Source organism: Amblyomma maculatum, chromosome 4, assembly GCF_055883805.1.
Source record: "Amblyomma maculatum isolate TAMU_Amacu chromosome 4, ASM5588380v1, whole genome shotgun sequence".
Classification (NCBI taxonomy): Eukaryota; Metazoa; Arthropoda; class Arachnida; order Ixodida; family Ixodidae; genus Amblyomma; species Amblyomma maculatum.
Genome location: NC_139347.1, coordinates 6,384,846 through 6,400,457, shown reverse-complemented (window position 1 = coordinate 6,400,457; position 15,612 = coordinate 6,384,846). Strand labels below are relative to the sequence as shown.

The window sequence follows — 15,612 nt, the reverse complement described above, 5'->3', positions numbered from 1 at the left end:
ATGCATGAGACTATAAGCACTATTGTTCGTGGCTGTAAAAAATGTTTTTTCTACGAGTGTTGCTTTCTTCATTGGTGCTGCACAGTGCATGCAGCAACTGATCACATTAATCTGCATGGTGCATGGAATTCACTGGTAACACTATTTATTGATATAACAAAGTAAAAGATACTGCTTTGCCCAGCAGATATATATTTTTTTTCATGTGAGATTTCTCTGGCGGAAGTTTTAGTTTTAGAAATTTTTCAAATTTGTATCTACAGCAGACTTTCTCTCAATTTGCTGGACTTTGTAAGTGTTACTGCAACTTGCTTGAAGGAGGGCTGCGTTAAATATTGAGCTGTAAAGCAGCCGTGCTTGGTTTTTGACGTGGTTTGCTGGCTATGCTTCAAATCACAAGCATGCGTGCAGGCGTTCTCTGGAGTAGCTGCTAAATAGGTGAGGGAGAACAAAAGCCACTGTTAACTACTGGCATCTTTTGCATCGAACAGCCCGGGAAAACATGGGGACAGAAGAAAGGATGACACAGGATGTTTCCACGAAAAAAAAATAACAAAATAACAAAGAGGGTTCTACTTAAGTTGCGGACAACACAGAGGGCTATAGAAATAAAAATGGTAGGGATAACGTTAAGAGATGGGAAACGTGCATAGTGGGTCAGAGAAATAACTAAGTCACTGACATCGTAGTTGAAATCAAGAAGAAGAATTGGGCATGGGCAGGACATGTTGCGCGAAGAAAGGATAACCGATGGTCACTTAGGGTGACAAACTGGATTCCAAGGGAAGGAAAGCGTAGCAGGGGGCGGCAGAAAGTTAGGTGGGCGGATGAGGTTAAGAAGTTCGCAGGGGTCAAGTGGATGCAGCTAGCACAGGACCGGGTTAATTGGAGGATTATGGGAGAGGCCTTCGCCGTGGGTATAGTCAGGCTGAGGATGATGATGATGATTATTATTAGCAGTATGTTGCTTAATTTCCTGACCTAAACCTTGTTCTTGCATAACAGCCAGAACAGGTCATCATGCTTATCTCAGTGCATTGTTCTACAGGCAGTTTGCATTCGTTGCAGCATCATGTCTTGCTCATTGGCTGAAAGAGACTGCAAGGACGCCAACAGCAGCAGAGGGCCCCTGCGTCCCTGCAAGGCAGACAACTCTATCAACACATCACTTCTTTCATCCTCCACTCTGCTCAACACATCACACAACATCTCTGCATGCCAGGCTAGCATCTCCATCACCAAGACGCCTTCGAAGACTCCGAGGAAGACACCTGGTGAGTAGGCATGGTTCTCTGGGTAAATACACAGCTAATAGGCTACTCAGAGGGCCAAGGCAGAGAAAAAAGAACATAAATTCTTGTTTGTAGCTTGTTTTTCTTCTCTGTCCCTGTGGTTATGCACCAGTTATGTCTTCTCAGTCAGAAAAACTAGCTCAGTGTTCTGCTTTAAATGCTTTCCTATAGTTGGATCTTCGATTATAGGTTAAGAACAGGGTCAGCCTTGTGAATTTTGAGGTATTCCTTAGTTGATGGAATTTAGTAACGGAATAGGAGAGGGTATGCTCGTGCTGAACATAAAGGCCTCTGCACCATCCTCATAATCATTATGTGCCCACATGCTTTCTGGGAGCGATTATCGCAGCATGCTCTTCTACATGCTTAGGAAGAGATAAGTGCTTGGAAAATAAGTGGGATGAGGCTTAGAAATTTTTTTCCTTTTACTGTGAAATGAAGTCAGAGCCCTCTTATGCATAATTATCCCTGCTTTAACAGTACGCCAGTTTATTTGTATTAAACCTCTAGTGTCAAATTAAAATGTCTCACTCGTATATCTGTCACACGTTCAACTTGGCAAATGCAAAAACATGAAGAAGGGAAGCACAGGGAACTCTCCTTTAAGAATTTTTCTTTTTTGGGCAAAATAGTGTTGCCAAGTAGTTAATACCCTTTTTACTGTGCATGTTCAACATTGGTGTTTTCAAATTGTTTCTATTACAATATGCAACATTTGCAGTGGCATCACTAGAATCGGGAGTGGCACGAAGCAGCACCCCCCTCCGATCACCAAACTACTCCCTTTGTCGTCATGGCTTATTTCGAAGGGGATACTTCGCTCTGCATACCAACAACCTGGTGCAGGCGGAGGCATATTTTTTTAGTACCTGCACATAACAAACGTACCCCATGGCTGGTAATTCAACAAAACATTACATAAAAAGAACATAATTACGTATTGTAAAATAAAAATAAAAGAAATGTCGTCTTATTTTTTCTGATGAAAGGTGCGTTTGTGAAAAAAAAGCAAGTTGCTTTTGACAAATCAATTTTGGAAAGTGACCATAAAAATAAAAAGGCACATTAAAACCTGAGAAATGCAAACTTTGATCGCTTAGAAACACTTGGACCAATGTGTGCTGAAATAACTAAAATGAATTGAAGTGGCAGATGTTGCTAGGATTACAACATGGTGGCAATGTGGGCTATTTTGTATGTGTGTGGCATAGCAGAACTAGAGAAAACTGAAAACTGGTAGATGAGCCATCTTGTGGTTTGTGTTCTTTTCGCTGGCTCCGCAAACTCAGCTGGCTCCCCACGTTCAGGCACCAAGAATATTGGGGTTATTCTTGAAATAATGCGCCAAAGGGGCCTAGACGCTACAGTCTCCTTTTAGCCACGGCGTGCCAGTCCTAACAGATAGCTGTGACCCCCAACCCGTGGTGAGAGAAGTCTCCACTGCAGCGGATTCGGGCCAGGGGGGACAAACACGAGTTGCGCATTCGAACAAGCTTTAATCTACCCAAGTAATTATACGCGGCAAAAGAACAGCACTCGGATACAACCGCCGTAGCAAGCAAACGTCCCGCTCGTGTATGGGGGTGAAATAAAACCCACCAAAAGAGGAAGCACACGCAAGGAGGTGAGAGGAGTGTTCTGCTCACCTGGCGTGGCTTCACGCTCACGGCCTGTTGCGGTAGGGGCGTACGGTGACCGGGCGACTGTGACACAGGCGGTTTCCTTGGCAGAAAACAACCGTGCGCATGCACGACCAACTGCCAAAAAGCCCCTGAGAGAGTTCGTGTGAATCCACAAAATAAAGAGCATATTTGTAAGCGTGCATGGTATTTCGTCGGCCATGGCTGTACATGTAGCAGGATTGATTACCCGTACTGCTGACATGAGTTTAGGAGATGGGAAGCAGGTAATCTTGGATGGAGAGAAAAGTGAAGAGTATGAAATGGTAGGCAGGTAGGCAACCATGGTGGATAGCTTCCGATACGTCAGCAGAAAGCTGCGTTTCTGATAGGTCCAGGATTATGCAACAACATTTGTTGCCGAATTTTTTGTTTGTATTAGATGGTCGCAGGGCAGTACATCTACACAATCTATAGAATTTATTTATTTACAAATAACGCTGCCTCGCATTCTGCAAAAGTTTTTATGCTCCTCCTCTCCTTCTCGGGGGTGACTTCGCTAGTTATGCTTGCGACACACCCTCGGTAAAAGAACCTAGCTGTCCAGCTCTCTGCATATTTCAAAGAACGCAAGTGCATCGGATCTGTAATTCAGAGACAGCTGCTCTATGCTAGCGTTGTCCTTCTGTGCGAGCGAGCCAGACATACCGTGCCAGCATGCATCTCAGGTTTCTCATTGCTGTGTAACGCTTTCATGTGTGCTGCAAGGTGCACCTTTTGTGGCCCATGTATGAAAGTAAACCACATATGCTGTTATGTTTGTGTGTTGTGCATACCTCGTGGTCCACACAAAGTGCGGTATAGATCCGAGTTCTCGCAACAGCTGTCCCACTGCATCAGTTCCTTGAATTCTGCTAGCTGCTTCTAGGGTGTGTTCTAGGCTTTAAAAAAATGAACCCCTCTGACATGTCGCAACCAGAATTCCTTCGTCATGCTGCAGCTTGTGGTGTTAGGCTTCATGCGTTGCTATTAAGAGGGCGGCCTTGTTAAAGAGGCGCCGTGATGTTCACCAGACCACTAATTCCAGCCGGCCGCTATAGTTCTTTACACCTTCCCGATACCCCAAAGTCCAATCATAACGGCGAAATCGTAGTGCGTAATATTTTAATCCGCTTCAATAATCAGCGTTTTGGCACCAATGTGAGCGGCACATGACGGTGAAGTTCATTAACGAATATGTTTCCTTTTCTGGGGTGCTGCTTCGCTGATTGGTTGGGCACGCACTTTAGTTTTTACATTCAAATGCTCAAGTTACTATGCAGAAAACAAATAAATGGTGTTTTAATTCAGCATGTGCGTGAAGTGCTTGTAAAGATGGGGACTGTAAAGTCAGATAAATGCAGTGTTGTCAGCAAGCGCGATGGAGCGTCTGCTTGCTGTTATGATGATGGTGGCTTTGCTCTTCGTAGCGGGTCGCCGCTGCCTTCTGGCATGGCGGAGCCAAACATTAAAAAAGAAAATAAAAAAACAGAGAAAGAAAAAAAGTTTGCCAATACGCTGTCCAGGCTCTACGGTCACAAGCACAAAGGTCACTCCCACAGGCTCCTCAAATCCCAAGACAGCTGACAGCGTTCGGATCTCGGAGGTCTGCAAAATCGCTGGACAAGCCAAAATCACCTGGTTGATCGTTTCTGTCGACGCCCCACAGATGGTGCTAGTTGTGTCGAAATCGCTCGTGAAGCACGTTCGCTTCAGGGTAGGCTTCGCCTTAGCTCGTGTACGCCATTCTCCCCTCTTTGCCTTTCGCACTCGTTCTCGACCTTTCGCACAAGTAGCGCTCGAGTGATCCGTGACAGCAGCAGTGATGGACGCCGGCGGAACACCAAATCGGCGAAGCAGATTTGCTGACCGTCGGGTCCACCTCGTAGACACCCCTGCAGTTTGGTTGGAAAATATTTATTATCGGTATTGAGCCGTGAACAATATGTGGGCACTACACTTAGATGCGAAGATGGTTTGGAGCAGCATTTGGTGGGCTAGGCTAACTTTGAGCAGACCAAGGGAGCAGACGAAGAAGCCGGTCCTCATAGCTGTGCTTCGCAGCGTTGTTACCAGGGTAACGACGTTGCCAAAAAATGCAGCTGCAGGTTGGGTTGGACAGGCAACCATGGTGGATAGCTTCCGATACGTCGGCAGAAAGCTGAGATTCTGATAGGTTCCGCCAGAGTAGAGCGCTGGGCGAGCGAAATGGGAGAGGGGCTTCCTCTCACACCAGCTTAGACGCGCTGTTTTTTTCTCTTGTATTTAGAATTTTATAATCCGAATAATTCTAGTTTCCGTGCGCTGATTTTTGCAATTCTTATTTTACTGACATCAGCACGGTGCAAAGAACCTAGAGGTTGGCTGGAATTAACGGCCTTACGCACGTCACTGTGCCCCTTTAAGTGTATAGCGCCCGCCGATGCTATAGGGCACGCACCGTGTTAGAGGAAAATAAAGATGTACAGGGCGTGCTGGGAGCGCAAGCTCGGCTTGGGCTGTTCAGAATGAGAGGCCTGCCACGCTGGTCATCTTGCTCTGGTGCTCCGCTGCGACCCTGCAAATTCGCAACAAGTGTGAGCATATAATTTGAATTCAGAGATACTTTTCAGCCGACCCCCAACCTGTTCAAGGGATCTCAGTTAATCAATCGGTACCAGCCTTTCACCTGCCACAAACTGACAGGTGTACATAGATGAAATCCTTTTACTTTTCATTTTCTACATTTGACTCCGTTCCACTACCATGGTGCCAGTTTTGTCCTGCATCAAAAAGCTGCCAATGTGTACTTGTGCCATACCAACAGAACATGAGCCACGAAATGCTTGTTTGGAGCTGGCTGACTACAGGCGTCACCAGGCTCTCTTCTATAACAAATTGAGTTGTATTTCTGATTTTAACTCACCTTCTGTTGAGAGAGAAAGAGTTCAGAACTTCAGGCTCACATAATGCAGCATGTGAATCATCATAGGTATGTTTTCTCTCAGCTACACATCCTAAAGCACCTCGACTTGGTTCATTTTTTTTATGTTCAACATTTTTGTAGTCTGTGCTAGTGAGCAGAAACTTGCAGTTCTTCCCAGCAACAGGCATCCCGTGCATTTTCACCTTTTCACAGAGTAATTGGCTGTCATTTCGATCCGGGTCTTCCTTTCCCTTAGGAAAGGTGTCAGGGTCGATGGCAACAAATTACTCTGAAAAGGTTTTTCACCTGAGAACGCATCGCAACACATGCTATCAGGGCGCCGAGATGGACAGATATTTGTGCTATGCGCATTGCCTGCAGTGTACGAGGAGGCATATGCCATGCAGTCTTGTGCAGTGGGTAACAGATATGTTGCATATGGAGTGAATTAAAAGAGACAGGGCTATCTTGCTGGGCACCTCTAGTGTGCATGGGGCAGGATGCAAGGGACAAAATATATATATACCGCTAGGGTGGCGCAGTGGTTATGGCACTCTACTACTGTTCCCAAGGATGCGGGATCGAATCCCGGCCTTGGCGGTCGCTTTTCGATGTCAGTGCACGTTAAAGAACCCCAGGTGGTCGAAATTTCCGGAGTCTTTCACTACGGCGTCTCATAGCCTGAGTCTCTTTGGGATGTTAACCCCACAAACCAGACTATATATATATATATATATATATATATATTGTTACGAAGCGGCAAGCCGATGAAGACAGGAGACAGAACATGACCGATGACGATGGTAGATGACGTTTAATGAATGTTCGCGGGCCTAGCGCGAGCGCTCCTGCCCGCGCCACTGCCCGCTTCTTCTTTCTTATCGTCCGTAACATGACCCGGGGCCTCCCTTCAAGTTTGTCCTAAAGGGAGTCTATTGTAAGTTTAAAAGGGGCAGGCTTCTGGTTTCTTTAACATGTTTTTCTTGCTCCATTCAAAAGCTCCATTACCAAATCAGTGAATATCCGTCTGTGGAGCCAAGAAGCATGATAGAACAATTTGAAGCTTAATATTTTCATAATAATAATTGGTTCACAGGAAGGGAAAGGCGCAGTATCTCGCACTTGTTTCTGTGGACACCTAAACGCCTTGTAAGGGAAAGGGGGTGTGAAAGTGCAAAGAGAAAGAGAAGCCGTAGTGGCAGGCTACAGAGTAATTTCCACCACCTGGGGATCTTTAACACGCACCGACATCGCACAGCACACAGACGCCTCTTCGTTTCGCCTCCATCGAAACTTAGCTACTGGTGGTTGTGATTAAACCTGGGTACTCCGGCACAGTAGTTGGGTATCTTAACCACTGTACCACCGCGTCAGGGAAATTTTTTCATACGGTAGGCTATTTTTTCAGTGGTAGCGAGCGTCTGCAAACACTGTCATGGACATGACATACAGCTAGTGTTGCAACTCTATTCAGCTCTATGAACACTACAGCTGTCATGCCACGTAGGTCGCATGCAGAGCATGTCATAAACTAAGATGTACAGTCTTCGTCAAAAATATACAGCCCAAGGGTTTTGCTTCTAAGCCTCGTAACGGGGCTCAGTACTCCTCAGTAAGCCTCGTAACGGGGCTCGAAACTTTGTAGACTAAAAATATACTGCCCATTCTTTTCTATGCTTACCTATATATTCCAGTATTGCTTCTATGGGCTTAGCTAGAATGCTTAGAAGCGAACCCCCTTGGGCCGTATATTTTTGACAAAGGCTGTACATATTTTATTAATACTGTGAATGAGTGTACTAATATAGCTTTTAACAAAATTAAATGAGCACTTAATCTAAATAAACTCAGTGATATGTACAATAAATGCGAACAATCATTTTTGCCTGTAGCAGCGCTATAAGTATAGCGGCGTCTTTGGTGGAATGATTTTGTTTTGAATGCATTTTAAAGGTGAATCAAGCAAAATTGAAGAATAAAATAACTAATTTATTGACAGAGATACTTAAGTTGATATGAACACAAATACCTTTCTGTATGACGCTGTGGCATAGTCATAAAATGTAGTGTATTCACTTCAGATGCTCCAAACAGATGAGATGTTAGCAGCAATGTAAAGACTCTGTATGGTGCCACCATCTGCTAAATCCTGACTTTCCTGATCAATTTAATATATAGATTCCTGGTTAAACCGAGAGTTCTTTCTTCGTTACTCCACCAAGTGGAGATCTACCAGAATATGCCAATATTTTTATATTCGTCTCGGGCAGTAGACTGTCCCTTAAGGCATGGATACTTGATTCAAGACCGTATTCTTGGGACTCTTTAACCTTTTCTGGGAAAGGAGTCTACTGTGAGGCTCTTTTTGCTGAGATATCTGCTCTCACTACATGGTCACTCAAGTTTGAGAAAGAGGACCACAGTGTCAATCTGGGGCATCACTTGAAACATGTTAGCAACTAGCTGCTCAGTGGAAAAAAGGTAAAAAAATTCAAAGTACTTTGGCTCTTTTTGTCTACTTTTCCATGGCAGATGAGTGCTTGCCAGTGCAAATCGCAAGATGAGGTTGAAGCCCTGATTATAAAGTATATCCAGCCACTGTTTTAACTTTGTGCACCTAGACAGTTACATGCCAGTCTTATCTTCTCCCTTTTTTGCGGTAAATCTTCCTTCCACATTATAGAACCCTCTGTCATTTACCTGACCTAGGTTATCATTGTTTGCATGTCTGCTTAATACTTGCACTCCTTGCAGGCAAGCACAGTCGTGGCCACAAAAATCCACCAAAACAGACGACACCACTTGGTCGAAACGGCGGGGACCGCTTTATTCCAAACCGTCAAAAAATGCAATTCGAGCTGGCAAACTATGTGGTGAGTATGTTATATTCTTTCAATATTCGTCTTTCTTTTTTCTTTTGTATTTTTCCTATTCCCTTCTCAGTGGCCAAATGTGACATTTTTGGTTGCGGTCTTTTTTTTTTTTTTTTCCCAGGTGTTTGAAGTAACGGTGTATGCTTTGCTGCCGTTTAAAGGACAGTACGAGCTGAGGCATTCACATGCACCCAGCTTTCATTATTGCTCCTGATTATGTTCAATAGACTCATCCTTTCAGATAGTCTTCACGGATTTCTGCAATTTCTAGATATATAGCATAATTTAGCTTTAGGATGGTTCGGTAAAAGCTTATCCTGGCGATTCAAAATGGCATTTTCCCACAAACTTAAAGTAAAGCAGTCAGTATGTACAGTTCTGCTCAAAAGCGGAGAAACCACGCGACCTGCTGTGGTTGCTGATTTTGCAAATAAAAATGCGCACCAGACAAAAGTACTCGGGCAAGCATATCATGGAGGTTGTCGTATGCAAATCGTGAAAACAACCGCTGCGCCATCAGGAAACGCTGGTATGCAGTTTTGTCAAATTGCTTCGCCTCTCAACTTCTGTGCAGCACTGTACATCCGTTGCTTCTTTACCACTGTTTTTTTCTTTTCACATAGAGCTTTAGGCTTTTATGTTCTGGCTGTTGACTGTTTGAGGCTCAGTGCCTTTGCTTTGTCTAAACTTGTAAGCTTGTTGCATACAAAGGCAGATTCACGTGAGGGACCGCCGGTCCGCGGGCCGCATATGCAAACTGGTCTGTGGTCTGATACCGTCAAACGGACTCGGCTGACCAAAAAAAGCAGACGCTCTGGACAAACCGAAGTTGCTAGACCACTTTAAATTGACTGGTAGTGTTGGAAAGGGAAGGAGACAATCGAGCCTTTGTCGGCGCGCTCTTCAGTCCTGTCGACCTTATGTACAAATTCTCCCATTCACACCTCCGCATCCTTATCCTGAACAACCAACGAACCACAGGGCAGTCTCCTTCTATTGTCTGACTGTATGAGTTCCAGTCTGTACGCCTGCGGTGAGAGTCCATTTCTGGGAACTGAAACATTGAGATTAGTGGGCTGATTGCCACACCTAGCGTGCATAGGTTTGTGGCTCGCCGCTAAACCTTTCTAGAGAAAAGGCACTTGTCTTTTTTCACTTGACCGGTCCGGGAGCAGACAGTGTGCCTCACACAGTAGTGACGTGTGAACACATAATGCACGGCCTGCGGACCGACGGTCTCTTGTGAATCAGTATTAACCATTGTTATTGGTTGGGTGATGAAACTTCAGGCACAATAAAAAAAGAGGGCTCTTAGCGCACACTTCAACTGTCCAGAAACTAGAAATGCACAGACTTATAATAGTGCTTTATTCTTCAATTTCAAGATAGCTTGGTGCTGTTGCAGTTTAGCATTATTCTGATGACAACAGCCTCCTTGGTCTAAGCATTGCACTGCCAACCAAATGATTTCCTCATTTTATGCACCACTCTAGTCTCTGCGGCCAGCGCACAAAGCTTTTATCTCTCCATGTTGGCGTTTCAGTTGACCAGCCAGGAGAACCAAGAGGATGCGGAAAATACAGACTACCGAGCTGTTCTGGAAGGACAGCTTTGTCCGGACCTTGCAAACTTTCGCATTGTAGCGTGCAGTGACAAAGCCCCCGCAGCACCCGAAGGTTTGTGACACTTCCTCCCTTTCACGTGGAGAGCATAGTGTGTACCAGCAGGTCATTCCCAATCTTTCTGGTGCTGCTAGTTTTGAAACATCGCATTCACAGAGGAAAAGGCAACGCATACAGTGCCGCAATCGGCAGGAATCTGTCGATAGGAGTCTTGCACTACCCAGGGGGCGCCACGAAAACTGGGCTAAAAAGTGCCCCCTAGGCGTCTGCTGGGTAGTACAAATCCCCAGCGTCTGCATATAAATGCAAGGAGTCAGTATGGATCCACCACTTTAATTTGGTGGATCCACAGTATATTCGTGTGCTATGTGGCTGTGGTTCTTTTTTTTATATATATACAATCTCTCTGGGATTTAGGATTATGATTTATATAAAGGAGTTGTTATATCCTGGAAATTTCATACAATACAGGGAACCCAAACTCAAGTTTGGGTGCGCAACTGTAGTGCACAGTCCAGCGAAATTTGTATGTCAGGCACGGTGCTGCCACAGTGCCTTCACCGACTGTGTAACACAGGCTGCGCACGCTTTCTCTCTGTGTACTGCTCACGCCTGTTGCACTTGTCTTCTCTTGACTGTGGCAGGGGCAAGCAAAGGAGACGCCCGGCGGGAGCACCACGGGCTGGTTATGTTAGTCTGCGGTTAGTTTTGTGATGTTTGAAGTGCTGTCATAGCTGCCACAACCCTTACACTTTGTAAACTTTGGCATGACAGCACAAAAGCGGTGCCACATCGAAGCATACCAAACCAATGTCATGGTAGCAGTTTTTGAGATTAACGACCAAAGAATGGTTTTAGCAGGCGGGCAAAGCCACATTGGGAGCTCCGGATCAGTAGACATCTACGCTAACTATAACCCTAAATTAAGGCAGCACCAGCCAAGAAAGCTTGGAAGCGGGCGTTATTACAAGGCAGTCAGGTGCTGAGTAAAGTGTCTGCTTCAGGCACTCGGATATAGGGTGGTGGTTGCTGAAGCAGAGATGGACCAAAATTTTTAGAGAATGTTAACAGGTTTATTTATGTGATGAGCACTGAAACTGGTAACTTCCGGCCTTCTTCTTATAGGGGTCCCTGCACACATGTCCCTAGTTGAAGAATAAATGCTTAATTAGTTCTATTTATGTGCGGGGCCTTAATGAAACGCCCAACAGAGACGTCTTCGGTGCATTTTCCTTTTCTCCATCAAGCTTCCTTCTTGGGAACACCGAACAGTGATGACTGGCTCGTAAATAAGTATGGTCGTTGTTCAAGATCTGTCACACCGCATCTCCTACGCGACCTAATCGTTGCGATGGGATGTCGAGAAGGAAGTGCCTTGTTAATGTCATGAACACACGGCTTTGCCCAGTCACTGGTCAGTTAGCAAGTGCAGAAGGCTCCACGAAAACAAAAATGGGAACTGTTACCGATGCTCATCGACATGCGGCACCTTGCCGCCAAGTCCTGGGTGGTTCATTCAGTGCGAACTCACAGGCAGTCAATTTTCTGTAAATCTGGCTCAAGCCTACCCCGAAAATAACTGCGAAATTTTTTGTCAACAGGCTATCAACAGGCGATGTTCATCCAGAGTTGTTGGTGCTACAGTGCGACCTCAGGTCGTGTCAAATTTTTTCAGGCCAGTGGAAGTCCAACTTGGCATCACAGTCTTAATGTGAATAAACGGTAGAAACGATAACGCTCCCCAATTTCAACCGTCTGTGTTTATGTGCAGAGACATTACAAAATGTGTTTTTGTATTTCGCCTATATCAAAAGGCAGCAAGAGTCAATCAGGGGTGTTCGTGTCAGCAGTCTGGAGCCAAAGCGAATAAAGCACCGCGGAAACGAAAAAGCAAAAATTACCAGATAAATGCTACCAGGACACAAACACGACGGAAGCAAGCACAGAGAGTTGAGAAAGTACGGTATCAAGGCACGAAAAAGTGAAACACATTCATTCCACAAATTTGTTTAGTGTAGCCTTTTAATTTTTACTTTGTATACCACATGATTATTCTCTCATGAAAAATACTAGCTGACAAGATGAGTGCAAAATACCAGTTCTCTAAACCACGGGAGCGTACACCAAGTTAATCTTTCACAGCAGCCTCACAGCACAAGCAAGGAAGCATACACGTGTGCGCAGAAATTTCTTTCACATGCAGATGGAACAGACTTGTGCAAGTCGGCAGTAGAGAGTCTGCCTGATCAGTAGGTTACGTGGAGCTGCTTGAAGATGGCACTGTATGCTGGCGCCCGCAGCGCCACGCTGCGATGCTTGAGTCCCCTATAGCACTGCAGTTTACATGTATTAAATTCGCATTTAACGGAACATTTCATACATTGAATAGCATGCCACACCCCTGACAGTGATGCTTATCCTAAATCATTACTCACTTTCCACTTGCGAGGACTGTCCAACTGCATGGACTTGGCCATCTCTGGCAGCAGTTAGCTCTGTGAAATGGTGTGACAATGTCAGCAAGGGGGGAGCATTAGAGGGATGTCTGGACTCATACTTGATTCCATCACTTTCTGGCAAACATGTTGCAGGAACCAAACATAATGTAATATAATTTATATAGTTTGGGATTAAACATTTTACAGTAGACAGTGGCTGTTTGCAAACCACTGTCCACAGTGGCTTGCTTCTACGATTCCTTGCAGATTGTCTCTTGCAATGTGCTGGCAGACAGCATGCCACTGAAAACATCGCTAGTTTGCTTTCAACATTTTCTTGCTTCTGTGTTGCAGATAGCTTAATCTATTGCATTAATATACTATACTGTATTGAATTGTCAATGTGTTGAACTTATTTGGCAATTTCCTTGAGTTCAGTACACCCACATTAGAGCGTACCACTGTTTCCCGAGCACCTTTGATTAGGAGTCAAACTAAGTGCAGGTCTAGGGTTTCTACGCAGGCAGCTCAGTTGTTATTGAGCATAATAATGGTTGGTGACCCTAAGCAGGTTTTCTAAAATGCAGTCAAGGGCTGCTACCCTTGCGTGTAGGAGACAGTCAAATCCAAAATAAATGTTGCTTGCAGAAAGGTATTCTTTCAGGCTGTAGATATTTAAAATGCCAGGTCTGATTTCCAACATTGCGTGTTTGTAATGCCATCCGTTGTGCCTGGCCAAACGTAGCACCAACATATGCACAAGCCAGTGAACTGGTCCTTTTGACATGGGGATGTGGCTGCATTACAGGCACAGAAGTTTCAATCAAAAGGGTTTTTTTTTTACTTTGTCTTTATTAGTCTGCCACCATTTACTGAAATTGCCAATCAATAGCAGTGTGACATGCTAAGTGCTCTTGTAATCTATTGAGTGCTGTGCCTGTGCGACAGTGGTATCAAATGTCACGTCTCGAAGTCAGTTCATTAATGGGACACTGCAGCACTTTTTGCAAAAATCAGGCTTTCAGCAGCTGTCCAGTTTTTCATGCCGCGAACTTGAATATCAGATTAGAATTGGGTATAAAAAAGCAAAAATAGCCTTTCTTTAACAGAAATACGTAGCGAGCGCCACGGGGCTCACTGCAGGTTGTGCTGCCGCCTGTGATTGGCCAAGACTCGCACTCGCGTGATGACATTTTGAGGGCCGGGGAAGCTGTCGATGCAGCTCCATCATTGCGCTGCATGCTAATCGCAGTTCTCCGCATGGCCACTGGAGTGACCATCGGGGGTTTCAGCTGGTATATTCGTACCAGATGCATCCACCAATGACGCCATACTTTCGTTTTGGAGAGCGGAGGTCAGTCATCGGCGTGTACCGGCTTTGCATGAAAACTTGCTGTAGTATAGACTAAAGCATTTTGAAGAGCAGTGCATGTCATTATTAGCAGAAACTACATGGCCCGCAGCGAAACCTTGGCGTGCATATTCTTTGGAAGGAAGGGCTGTGAACAATGCACCGGCCGACTACCTCCATCGCAAGCCTCCTGCCCTGCCTGAATGATCATTGTGCTGAAAAAAGGGCCCCAGGCGTGGTGCACCAAATTCCTGCTTTGAGTGCCAGGCATCATACATTTGGGAAATGAAGAATTTTATGGAAAGGATGAAGCAGCACAAAGCTGCCATTAGACAAAAAATGAAGGGAGGGAAGTGTGGTTGCCAAGCTCTGCGATGCTTTGTAGACAGTGATGAAACTGTTGTTCTGGGCACAGTTAAACCCTCATAGAATGCTGCTCAAGTCATGCACGTTTATCAGACGTAGAAAAACCTCCTCTTTTTGTACGCTCGTAGTATAGTAGTGAATCGACAGCTCACATATGTTAAAAGCCAAGCTGTAACTCTGCCGCGCCCATACTTTCATGAGAAAACCATTTTTTTAAATGTTTTCTTGCAAAAGAGTCTTTGGTTTCATTTCTCACTTAAAGGGGTCATGACACCAATTGTGGAATATAAACTGTTTATTAAATCTTATTCCCGTTGTGCCATGCAACTAAACCTCAGTTTCAGCTTCATCGGAGCTGTAGATATTTTTAAAACTAGTATTTTCGTTTCTTCGGGAGCAGCTTGCTGATCTGGATATCAGCGTAGCCGGTGACGACAAAATGGCGCCGCGCTGTCTGCTGAATGTTCTGTGCACGAGGAGCGTAAACCGCGGTAACGCGAAGCTGATGTGGCGAACCAAACAGCACTCATGCTGTTAACCGCAATTACCGCAACCTGCTTTTCGATCTGTTAGTTTTTAACCTAGGTAATAGCGTGGCACCTGTGGGTGGGATTCAGGAGCATGTCTGCACCCGAGTAGAAAAATCTGATGAGCTGGCCTATTCAAACAGAGTACACACTATACATTGAAACACATCTCAAAAGCAACATACAAAGGGCACGTAAAATACCGTCAGACAGCGCTTTTGTACAATCTTCGAGTACCACCTGACAGCGCAGCAGCGTAGTGTTAAGGTAGTGTATTATTACAAGAAAAACAAATTTTAGCATGCTTTTTTGACACGGACGCAACGGATCTGCCGTATCGCTGGCGCAGACAGCTTGTGGAAGGCTCGAAGAGCATGGCCGGCGCTGTGATGTGTATGGCGATAGGGGCAGTGGTGCCATGGGTGATGGTAGCGGTCACACTGAAAGTGGATGTGTGGGCAAGAACTAAATCTCGCTTCACTAGAGTCTATGTTCTGCTTTCAGGAACATGCTGAGTACACTCATTGAGAGTCGTGCTGGTCTCTGAGCTAGCGCAAACATAGTGTAATGGCAGCTTATT

The 15,612-nt window shown here is 45.1% G+C and overlaps 1 protein-coding gene across 2 annotated transcripts in view; it reads left to right on the top strand.

Annotated features, from left to right (window-relative positions):
* LOC146190242 (cell division cycle protein 20 homolog) overlaps positions 1-15,612 on the top strand; it is a 77,899-nt gene that overhangs the window by 14,427 nt on the left and 47,860 nt on the right. For both annotated transcript variants that reach the window (XM_084600692.1, XM_084600693.1), the window contains exons 2-4: positions 1,069-1,274; positions 8,610-8,728; positions 10,272-10,404. In XM_084600692.1, the coding sequence (XP_084456818.1) occupies positions 1,073-1,274; positions 8,610-8,728; positions 10,272-10,404 (454 nt within the window). In that variant the 5' untranslated portion in view covers positions 1,069-1,072. The remainder of the gene's footprint in view (positions 1-1,068; positions 1,275-8,609; positions 8,729-10,271; positions 10,405-15,612) is intronic.